Source organism: Lingula anatina, chromosome 6 (genome assembly GCF_051362555.1).
Source record: "Lingula anatina isolate TDL-2025a chromosome 6, LinAna3.0, whole genome shotgun sequence".
NCBI classification, from domain to species: domain Eukaryota; kingdom Metazoa; phylum Brachiopoda; class Lingulata; order Lingulida; family Lingulidae; genus Lingula; species Lingula anatina.
The window spans coordinates 21,193,898-21,205,919 of NC_141772.1; the positions used below are offsets into that span (position 1 = coordinate 21,193,898).

The following is a 12,022-nucleotide window of genomic DNA, read 5'->3' on the forward strand; positions in this document are numbered from 1 at the left end:
TTACTGTTCATAAAAGTAATAAAATTATAATTCTTTAAATGATTAACACACACACACAAATTTAACGTCATAGTATCAGTATTCCATCTGTAAATTATAAAACTTTCACCATTATATTTTTGTTTACAGGAGGCCAAGACGTCCATTTTAGTAGCTCAGATCCCTTGGATAGCTTCTCCTTCAATGTCAGTCATAATGGGATGGAAGTTACAATTGGGTTTATAGACGGTCCTGTTGGTTCATATCTCTACAGTATAGATGGCACTTGCGGTAATGATCCTGGTGTCCAAATTGCGCTCTTCGGATCAGGCTCCATACCTCATGTGTCATGTGATGGTACGTTAAGTATACGGTCTGCTTCACTAGAAACTTTCTACTGGAAAACTGGTCTTAACTGTCATACCAAAAATTTTGTTTGAATTTCAATAAGAAAAAAAAAATCATGTCTCCAGATGCAGTGTCCAGAAACTGAAATACATGAAAAGATATGAATTGTTTTTTTACTCAGTTTTTTTAAATTTTCTTTCTTTTTTTTTTCTCTTTTTTTATAATATCTAGAAATGAAGGGTAGGATCCATGAGATTATGTTATACGGCGATTCACCTGCTTTGCCACTTGGTAATTTCCACGGTATCCCAGAATTGGTCAATTACACCTGCATGATAAGTGAACACAATCCCTGTAACTACATCCAGGTCCAGGGCCTAGACGAATTGGATTTCACCACCAATAAGGAATGTGAGTATTCCCTCAAAGTTTTTGATTTTTGGTAGTGTTTTATGATCATGAATATGCTTTGTGTAATGGTACTGATGCAGAGAGAGTCTCTGTGTTAGTACAGTGGCACAGGGTACCTTAATTGCTTGGTCCATTGGAGAATAGAAAAAAATTAAGTTCTTGGTTGTCTTTGGCAGTAGTGTGAAATGTAAGCAGGACAAATGACTCATAGTACTTCTTTTTGTTCATTAAAGGGATAATAACTCTTCGTATGAGATCTATATTTCACAATAAAAACATTGTGAATAACTCATAGAAATATAATATATTCTGTTTTACCACAAAAACGGCAGTTATAGCTATTATTCTGATATCTGAGCTTGTCTTTAGACCACGTGACCTCCATTGATGGCTATACTTTGTTAAAATCTCTTAAGAGATTTTAACAAAAAACCAAACTTTTTAGAAAAAAACCAGGGACTAACTTTGAATGTAAAAATGGATTCATTAACCCTTGGTAAGTATGGGAAAATTGTTGTTTACTCCAGGAAAATTCATTTTTTGGCCGAAACGAAGAGTTATTATCACTTTAAGTTTATTAAACACTTATTGAATTTTATATTGTTGTATCACATTTATTTTTTCTATCAATGATAACAATTTAGATCTTGATGGTTATGTTTTGGTGACACAGCAACGTTTTTATACTTAGTAAACAACTTAATTTCAGGTGAAGTAACATTGAAAGATGATTATTTTTTTATTTATTTTCAGTACGAGGACGCCTTGCCTTGAATTGCTCAGGTACAAATGCTGGTGATACTGCCGCAATTGCAAATTTAATGTCGCATTCTGTTCTCGCTCCCTCTTGCGGGTTCATACTTTACGGGAGCGATCACCATCGTGATGTGGCCATGACAGTTCTTGAACAGCAGTATGGCCAGTGGCGTCCACTGTTCGACCTCCAGCCACCTCAGGTCCCACTGAATTACGTGAAGATGCCAGTGGGCCAGGGCTTGACTGCTTACTTGGCGTTTGCCGATATCATGCCAGGGGAGCATAATTATTCAATCGCAGCTTCTTGTGGAACACAGGCGGGGATTGAACTTGTGCTTCTTGGCATGGGGCTGCTGCCAGTGCCCTGCGATGGTGAGTTAATGAGCACAAAATCATAATTTTAGTTTATCAAAATCAGTCAAGATTATCCAGTTAAGATTAAGTATATAGTTTATCTGTTGGTTTAGGTATTTATGTCTGGCTGGCGTGGGGCTACTGCTGCTAACTTGTAGTAATAGGTCCATGAATACAAAATAATGATAATGATTGGTTTTAGAAAAAGATCAGATTAGAATTAAAGTTTTATCAGAGTAATGTGATGGTGGTTTTCCTCATTAAGGAAAAAAATGAATTCTTTTAATTCCAGTTGTTTAAGTTTTGTATAAAAATCATCTGACACAGATGCTTTTAATACATATTAGTTATAAACATAAAATGAATAAAAATTGTGACATTTTGGTTTGTCTGTATTTCACATTTGATAATGGCATGAAGTTGATATCCAAGTCATGTACACATGTTTTTTTTTACATTTTGCAACTCTTTCTTCCAGCTGTCTTTGAGATGTTGAACTACACAAGACCAGGAGGTGAGTATACAGTTGAAAGTAGGGGAGCAGTAAGTGCAGAAAGGTTCTCTTTTTTTTTAATTTAAATGGTCAAAAATGGACAAATTTGAGTTTACTGGAAATACCTTAATTTCTGGTTATTCTCTGTTTATATTAGCTGGTTTTTGAATGATGTTAAAAGTGAACTATTTATTTTTTAGTCATTTATCTCATAAATATTACATATTACTATATTTGCCTGTTACTAAAAATTTGCAAGTACATTTATATACATATAAACAGTATTTCTTCTTTATAAAATTATTTTGTGCTACTTTTATTAGCATGCAGCATTTGTTTAGAATGAATTGTTTTCTTAATCACATAACACAAATAACATATATCCAGAGTGACTGTTTTTATTATTATTTTGATATATTTTTATAGTATGCGATGACAACCCTTGTGAGAATGGCGGAACGTGCCATGAGATGTCTCTAACACAGCCTTATTGCGAGTGCTCACCGCGCTTCAGCGGGATGTTCTGTGAGATGGGTAAGTGTCGAGATGGGCCTGGTTGTTTCTTAGGAATGGTGCTAGTTGCACTATTATGATGGATGAAATAAGTCAATTTTGATCAACATTTTAACTCTGTGGTCATCACACTCATTTATGTATTTGTTTTTTAATTGATTTCATTTGTTAATCATAGTGAATGAAGCATTATTACTATTATCTACTTTGTTTTTGGTAAGGGGTGAGGCATTTATGAAGAAAGTAGTCAATTATCTTAACAGAAATCATGGCATTTTAGTGAAACATGAAAAGATTTAATGTCTCTGAATTGCATAGCACTGTCATGAAAAAGTAATTGTTTTGTGGCATTAATGATGATGGTTATGGCAAGACTAGGAAAATATAAGTGCTAAATGCTCTGAGCATTGATGACATTAGATTAATAAAGAAAAATCTTGAATTTCAGATTTGATCAATGACCCCGTATACCAGTTCGTATACATCCACAGTTGTAATGTCTCAGAACCTCATGGATGTGGATTGGACATGAATTTTAAGGACACTGACTTCAATTGGACTAAAACTGGTAAGAAAATCCCTAAGACTACATAACAAGATGTTCCATATATAGTCATTATCAAAGCAAATTAGTCTGATGTCTGAAAAATTTATAATGACTATTGTCGTCTTTAGTATTGTACATCATGACAATATGAACTGATAAACTATTTGAATAATTTTGTTCAATAGTTTCATTATAGCTATGCAATTTCAATAGAAATACTGGGGCGATAACTTGTCACATTAGTCAAAGGTCCCATAACTTGGTGACATTTTACCTAGCTTACGCAGATGGTATATTGGCTGGTTAAGTATCAGTTCATTTCTCTAGCTTATGCCCAAAGAACCTTCACATTTGTATTGAAAATTTTTAAACCATCAGCCTCTCATGGGGATAATGCAATCTTTTTTTCAGATAAAGCTGGTTGGGTTTTGGACTGCAATGGACAATTCCCCGATGACAGTGCCATTGTGGGCATGTCAGAATTTATGAACATCACCCAAGAAACCTGTCTGTCTGGAGTGTTCCATAAGCCAATTCCAGAAACCGGTTTGGAAACATGGGCAATCTATGATGAAGGCGAGCCTCAGTTCGTGGCCAGCTTGACTGGTGCAAACAGCCACAATGGCCTGATTGGTGCAGGAGTGACGATTCCATCAGGAGCATACAGAATTGGTCTGCGCGGCATCTGTGCTCGTGGCGGCGGAGTTCAAGTGCACATCCCTACAATTGCTTTCTTGCCTGGAAATTGCACATGTGAGTGTTTCTTTTTTTGGTTTGATGTAGATATCATCCCTAAGATACATTTCCTTGAAAACTTTTTGTTGAATATTGCTATGTGTATAATATATGTTTTTATTTTCTTAATAAATCTCATATAGGACTTGGTACCATGAAAGTACACTAGTGATTAAAATGTTCATTTTCATGAGAATTTGTTTATTAAAAAACTTGAAAGCAAATTTTGCAAATATATGCAAAATTTGTAGCTTAACACATGCAAACATTTGATAGTTCATTGATAATGAGCATGTTGTAATTTTGTTTTAGTCTGGGCCGAATCTTTGATGGGAAGAACTGAAGTGGACGTCCTTCCCCCTGCTCCTCCATTTGAACCTTTCATAGGTAGGTCCTAAATTGTAAAGTATTATAATACTGCTGATAGTCAATAAGAATGAATAGTAAAACTGAAATACTTTATATAGATGAAAATAGGAAGGATAATAAAATGATTAACTTAATCCATGCAATGTGTGATATTCACACATTTCAGATTGTTCATTACCTTGAGTTAGTATTCTTGTATTTAGGAATTGCTGTAAACACCTTTAGGAAGACACTTACCCCATGCTAGTGGTTGTTGTATTGGACATATTCTGTTCACACCGGGTATATGTACTTGTCTCTGTGAGATATACATCAGTTCTCTACATTGGCTGTGGGGTAATATATAAATAATTATTCTTAAATTTTAGATGGAGATGACTGTGCAAGTAGCCCTTGCCAAAATGGCGGCACCTGCAATGATGTATGGGCCGACTTCTACTGCAACTGTACGGCTGATTTCTATGGCAAATTCTGTAACATGAGCTTTGAAGGTACGATTTCATGAATAACTCTGATGTCATTTTCATTCAATTCTTGTAGATAAGATCAAATTTAATGGTGTGTGATTGAACTATTTTAGCTGCAATATTTTTCCTCTTTTTTTCCTGAGTTACAATCTGATTTTAAAGAGGAAAAATACTTGACATTCTTAATTTTTTTTCTTGAAAGTCAAATGAACACATGAAAATGATTCATATTGTTGATTTAAGGTCAGTTCTTTGGGAATATTTGTCGGACACTGACTTCGAGTAGATTTGAATTATGTTTTGTCCCATTTTACTTTCTTGATTATAATGCTTTTTCCAGTGAAATGCTAAGCTTTGCTGTCATCATTATATAGAGTAACCATTGGTAATAGCTGACCGATTACTTTATTTTCAAAGGTATCAATGAATGCGAGAGCAACCCCTGCATGAACAATGCAGAGTGTATTGATCTGAACCTGGCCTTTGAGTGTGACTGTCCTCCAGGATTCATTGGGGATAGGTGTGAGATCAGTAAGTACAATGGTATTTGTCTCATATATCCCAAAACTGGTTACGATACGGGCGTGAGATCAGTAAGTGTTATGATATTTGACCTAGATCCAGAAAAAATCTGTACAATAGAATTTATTTATCAAGACAACTTCATATGGCTGCATAGGGGAAGAATGAGTTTGTTTCTTGTTACTTAGGGTGGTCTAGCTCTTTCCACATGGTCTCATTGACATGGCCTGGTTGTGCCTGTTGTATTGTAATAAAGCTAGTGATATAGAGGAGAGTTTAGAATGAGGAGATGACGTGCCTTACTTGATATAAAATATAGAATTAATTAAGATAGATTTAAATAAACAGTTTAAAACTAAAGGCATAGCCTTAATAACATACCCATGATTTTAATCATTTAAAATTAAAATTTTCCTTGAATTGTCATGTTCACAAATTCTCTTCCAGACTATGATGAGTGTCAGTCCAATCCTTGCTCCCCTGAGTCCAACTGCACGGATAGAGTCAATGCATTCTTCTGTGAATGTTTACCTGGGTACACTGGACAGTTCTGTGACTCTCGTAAGTTATTTTAAGTGTTTACTTTCTTTTTAACAATAAAAGGCTTAAGCCCTTATGGAAATTTCCTTATAGGATCCTATAGGACATCTTCAAGGAAGTAAACCCCAAAATCTATGGGGTCCTATAAGACATGTAGTAGAATTCCTATAGAGACCATCATGTCTTGTAGGATTCCTATAGTTTCATGGATTCCTATAAAATCCTGTAGGGGGGTTTTGTGAGGGAAGTTAAAAGTTAAATATACCGAAGTATGATGATAAGAGATCCTTACTTTTTGAAAAATCCTGTTGTTAGCTTCCTCGCATAAATGTGTTCACAACTGAGAGCTGGCAGTGATTTTTACTCAGTTTATATTTTATATTTCATTAATTTATATACTGTGTAAGCGAGTGCATTAGAAAACTTTCTCCCCTTTACAAGAAATTACAGACATAACTTACTAATTACTATATTTTAAGATGTCAACTTTGCAAAAAAAAAAAAAAAATTACAATGTTACAATTTTTGGTTTGAGAAAGATTTTCTCCACTTAATATGTTATTATATTTTTTAGAAATTGACGAGTGTGCAAGCAATCCATGTCAAAACAATGGCTACTGTATCGATGATGTAGCAATGTTTATTTGTGAATGTGACGTGGGTTACACAGGAGCAGTGTGTGAAATCAGTAAGTACATACATCAGTTGAATACAAATAAAAACTTCTATGTTCTATGTTTTAACAAAATTATAAGACAATACTTACAAAATACACAATGTCATAATATGAGAATATTACATTAAATTTTAATGCTCAGAAGATTTAAGTTGGATTGATCATGGATATTGTAATACCAAATTAAGCTATACAAATGGATTATTAAATTTAACATGCATTTTTAAAAAAAGTTTTGTTAGAAGATATTTATCAATGACTGTGGTAAGATTTGATACAGAACAAATATTTATGAACAATTTTTTGAAGCACTTAATTCAGAATTCAGGAGAGAGATTCTTTAATGTAATATGTTTACTTTCTAGACATTGATGACTGTGCTGGTGTTCAGTGTCAAAACAATGGAACCTGTGTGGATTTAATAGAGGACTATTACTGTGCCTGTAAGAACCTCACGACTGGAGATTACTGCGAAGTCTGTAAGTATAATTGTCATCACTAGGTGGCGTAACTTTTTTCCCTTCATTCCTATAAGTTATCACTACATGTCAGTTAAAGAGTCATGCAGTTCTTAAAATATAATAGTCTTCAGAAAATGTTAGGAATATAATATACTTAGTAAAGTATACTTAGAAGTATACTAGCTTATATTTACCCATGCCTGCACTTTCATTGAAAAGTACAGTAAGAGTTAGTGCAATAATTGTATGTATCAATTTGAGACTCTGTATTCAAAAATATCCCAAATTGTCACGTACATGTATCTGGTATTAGTTGTTTTTGAGTTATCAAAAGTTTAATTTCTGATATAAAACAGAAACAAACTAATTCAACAATTTTACTAATTATAAAGTATATTAGGGGCATGTGATACAAATATTTTGACACCATTTCAGTGGAACCATTTTATCAAGCTTGGGGAGCCTGGGGTTCGTGCTCAGAGGAGTGTGGTGCAGGAGCCGTACGCACGCGTGTACGCACATGCACTGATATATCTGGTGCAGATCGCCCTGTGTCCCATTGCGAAGGCTACAACCGTGGACCATCGAAAGAGGTCACAAACTGCAACCTTGAACCCTGTGTTGGTGAGGAGGCTTTGGTTTTTCTGTGTGCTTGTATTCTTTAAAAGCATTCAGTGTACATGAAACCTTAATATAGATAAAATAATTTAATCTATTTTTCTTTGCAATTAAGCAGTCTTCTTCATCAGCAACACATGGTATTCCCTCTCAGAAACTATTGACTAAATTGTAGTTTATAATATCCAGTTTCTTTGAGTTATAAGTTTCTGATTTTAAAGTCACTGTTGTAATGTCAATGGTGAATTTCACTTATTCTTGTAATTATGATAAAATTTGAAGTTTATGTACATTCATTAAAGGATATTGTTTAGGTTTAATAAATCTTACCCCGTTCTTTCTTTGTGGTTTATCTTTTATATGGCCAAAATGATAGTTTTACACAGTTCTTTGTTTTGATTTAAAAGAGCTACACTTACTTTTCATCTGCTATCATTGCAAGTTCTTGTAGCTTATTACTTTTAACATTTGATTTTTTATGACAAATTCTTCAACACCAGTTTTATATATTACGTATTCCTTGCAGTAGAAGCCATTGCAGTTTTTAATAACACTAGTAAAGCTTTTCAAACATTATATAGTTTTTGATTTTATTTATAGCTGCATTTGACCCGTGCTCCCTCCAGCCATGCGGCACCCTCCACACGTGCGCTGTCGTAGATACCACGGGCAGGTACAAATGTGCATGTGCCAGTGGTTACCAGCACCCTGTGGATGACAATGGAAATGAGATCCAAAACCAGTGTGTTGGTATGTATCTTCGGTTACTGCCTTGAAAAGGAGTTACCAAACCTTTTTTTTATATGTGTGTTTAACTTGAAATTAATCTCTGCACATTGGGAAGAAAATACCAAGAAGTGCTTTACAGATGATTTAAAATTCTCTTGGTGAAAAGTGCCTTCTTTTTATGAGTCTGCTTTAATCAGTGGGGCATGACCAAGAAATTAGTAGTTAACCTTTTAAACCATCTTGTTAAGTCCCAGACTTCGTCAGTCAGACTTTACGTTAAAATAATGTCACGTTAGATAACGCGCGGTTCTTGGGCCTTAGTGTTGTGCGCCCAGCTGATCCAATAAAACAAACAAGATTCTCATTTGACGCAAATGGAAATTTAATACTGTCTTTGGAAAATATACAGAGGTTTCTTCTACATAGTAACTGTCAGTCCAAAATGTATAATGATATTGCCAGAGCCAAAATACGATATATCATAGCCTTAAAACAGGGCAGCCTTTATAGATCATTCAGGAATTTTAATAACCAGGAAGAAATAACACTTGACTGAGCTCAGTCCTTTTGTCTCAGGTTTTGCCCCAACTCAGTCACCGTGTTTCCTGGATCATCATTATCCACCCTAGCCTTCAAAGGCATTTCTAAATTTTATCTCGTGCCAAGTGCCCTGGTCACGATCATTCCCGAATGTCTATTGACTGCCCCCTTCTAAGCTTATCTTAGGATAAGAATATTATTTTAATTAATTGTTTATATCAATTATAAAATACCCAAAGTGGTATTTTACAATCTGGACACTAGAGACATGATATTATGGCAAATTTCTTTTACCATATTATTTTATTCTGTCACCCTTACCCATATTTATCTTTTAGACACTGACGAATGTGACATCACCCAGTTCCCCATCAGCGACTGCAGAGAACCTGGTGGCTCCACCAAACTACTTCCTAGTGTCGCTGAATGTGTCAACTTGGAGGGAACTTACCTCTGCTACTGTGCTGACGGTTTTGTGAGGGACAAAAATGCTACGCGTAAATGTAAAGATATTGATGAGTGTGCTCTTGGACTGCACAATTGTGATGTCAATGGTAGAGCCAAGTGTATCAATCGCCCAGGTGGATTCAGATGCAGCTGTGTCGCCCCCTACAGGGGAAATGGTACCATAGGCACATGTATTGGTAAGGATTCTTTTAAAGTATAGTAAACTACTTTTTGGGGGTTTGAATTGTGAAAAAGGGGATATATGTAGTATTCCCCTAAAAATTTACCAAGATTTATGACATGCAATGAAAAAAGTGCACACACACGTACTCACATATGCAGGCTCACACACACATGCACATGAAGGCACACACAAACACACACACTTTTTTCATTTTTTTAAGATTACTTGATTGAAACTTTGGAACAAAAAAAAGTAAGATCCACCCAGTTACTTTGTCAGAACATTTATCTTCATGACTAACAAAAACTTAAATGAAAAGTATAATTCAAGCCTTGTTTCACTGATATTTTTTCTCCACAGAGAAGAGACTGATTCCATTTGAGAACCATCATAAGGTGCCATTTGCAGGCAGCAATGTATCTGTGATATCCCAATTCTTCTTCCCCAAGTATGGCATACCACTGTACGGACAACAGATTCATCCTTCCCTCTATGTGAGTTCTTGAAATTAAATATTCGAAGTGTTTTAGCACGTGTTATATGTAGTTAGGATGTACCCACTTCCTTCACCTACAAAACTAAATAAATGAATAAATAAATAAGTGAACAAATTATGATAATAAGAATGATAAAAATGAATAAAAATGGGATAAAACCTGGCAATTTTTTCATCCCTGTCGACTTTTTTATATTTTGTCTCTGTTCAGTTTGTTGGCTTTTGTAAATTTTTGCATTTCTTGTTCACTGCCTAAAATAAAAAAAAATTTGGTTTGGATCCACTTTTAATGCCTTAAAAATCTCCAAAATCATCCCTTTTTTCATCGTTTTCCAGTTTGTCCAACACGGAGTCATCATGGTGACTGATGTGGAAATTTGGGAGGCCGAGGCTGACAGCACCAAGCTTCAGAAAGCCTTCCGTAACCCCACCAAATTCCCACTGAGACAGGCATATTTTGGATTGGACTTTAGAGAGGTTGCAGGCATTGGTCCTTATTGGGTTAACATGCATATGGAGAACGATAGAGTAAGTATTAGTTACTATGCATGTCAGTTATTCAGCCATGAGCTCTATCTGCAGGATCACAGAATCCCAAGATGTTTAATTCAGTTTTGATAACCACCCACACTCATCCATCCACTTGATCATATTTGTCGAGAACTATTTTGGATTTTGAAAAATGTTTCCATTTCAAAAAGTTTTGCATCTGTTTTTTTTTTTTGGCATGAGAATTAAACAACATACTTTGGAAATATTTTGATGTTAATGTAGCAGAGATGAAATTTGTATCTTTGGATAAAGAATATAAATAAAAGTATATTTATCACACCTGTAGGATGGGCGTGGTATTTACTACAAGGAGTATGGACTAGATAACAGCAGAGATGCAGATTTTCTGAAAGCGGCTTCTCTTCAGATGAAGGCTGCTCACAATTTGAGCTCCTTCAGTGGAGAATACATGTTTGTGGTCACCTGGAACAAGATGCAGCATAAGATTAACAAGTGGCAGGTGAGAAAGATGCCTCTGTTAACTCTGCCCCCCCCCTTCTTTCTCTCTCTCTCTCTCTCTCTCTCTCTCTCTCTCTCCCTCTCTCTCTCTCTCTCTCTCTCTCTCTCTCTCTCTCTCTCTCTCATTCTTCACCCATCTATCCATCCATCTGCCTATATACAAAATTTGTGATGATAATTCATACTCAGGTAAACTTTTGGAGATCCAGGCAGCAAATGCTTTGACTTTGTGTGCTGTTTCTGCTTGAGGCCAGTAGATTTGTCAACTTTAATGGCCAGCAGGCTAAAATGTTTTAGGGCACAGATTTTGTAAATGTCTTGAAAAAGCACATTCCAGGTAACTGTATTGGTACATATTGGTTTAGATTTTGTAAACGTTTTGAAAAAGTACATTCCAGGTAACTGTATTGGTACATATTGGTTTAGATTTTGTAAACGTTTTGAAAAAGTACATTCCAGGTAACTGTATTGGCACATATTGGGTTAGATTTTGTAAATGTTCTGCAAAAGTACATTCCAGGTAACTGTAACTATTCATGCACATTTTGGTTTTCTTTTCAGGAAGTAACATTCCAAGCTATCATTGTGACAGACTACAAGAATACCTATGTCCGTTATGTTTATGATGACAGGGGTATGAAATGGAACCTGACCCTGAACGCTGCTAACTCGGTGAGTTAATGGGAGAAATTGGCTGCTTTTAAAGCTAGCTACTGGTGAAAATTGAATTAAGATTAACAGGCTGTGTTTTGAAAAGATTTTTCACAACTTTTAATGGAATATTTCAGGATAGACTGTCACATTTATTTAGAGGGGAGAAGATGTG

The 12,022-nt window shown here is 35.2% G+C and overlaps 1 protein-coding gene across 1 annotated transcript in view; it reads left to right on the top strand.

Moving 5' to 3' along the window:
• Positions 1-12,022, top strand: part of LOC106172675 (uncharacterized) — a 62,495-nt gene that overhangs the window by 30,519 nt on the left and 19,954 nt on the right. Inside the window, exons 34-53 of the mRNA XM_087016000.1 lie at positions 130-336; positions 559-738; positions 1,492-1,866; positions 2,327-2,362; positions 2,768-2,875; positions 3,303-3,422; positions 3,813-4,154; positions 4,449-4,523; positions 4,874-4,996; positions 5,390-5,503; positions 5,942-6,055; positions 6,609-6,722; positions 7,076-7,189; positions 7,607-7,795; positions 8,390-8,539; positions 9,397-9,702; positions 10,050-10,183; positions 10,522-10,713; positions 11,024-11,197; positions 11,758-11,868. Of these exons, the coding sequence (XP_086872126.1) occupies positions 130-336; positions 559-738; positions 1,492-1,866; positions 2,327-2,362; positions 2,768-2,875; positions 3,303-3,422; positions 3,813-4,154; positions 4,449-4,523; positions 4,874-4,996; positions 5,390-5,503; positions 5,942-6,055; positions 6,609-6,722; positions 7,076-7,189; positions 7,607-7,795; positions 8,390-8,539; positions 9,397-9,702; positions 10,050-10,183; positions 10,522-10,713; positions 11,024-11,197; positions 11,758-11,868 (3,278 nt within the window). The remainder of the gene's footprint in view (positions 1-129; positions 337-558; positions 739-1,491; positions 1,867-2,326; positions 2,363-2,767; positions 2,876-3,302; positions 3,423-3,812; positions 4,155-4,448; positions 4,524-4,873; positions 4,997-5,389; positions 5,504-5,941; positions 6,056-6,608; positions 6,723-7,075; positions 7,190-7,606; positions 7,796-8,389; positions 8,540-9,396; positions 9,703-10,049; positions 10,184-10,521; positions 10,714-11,023; positions 11,198-11,757; positions 11,869-12,022) is intronic.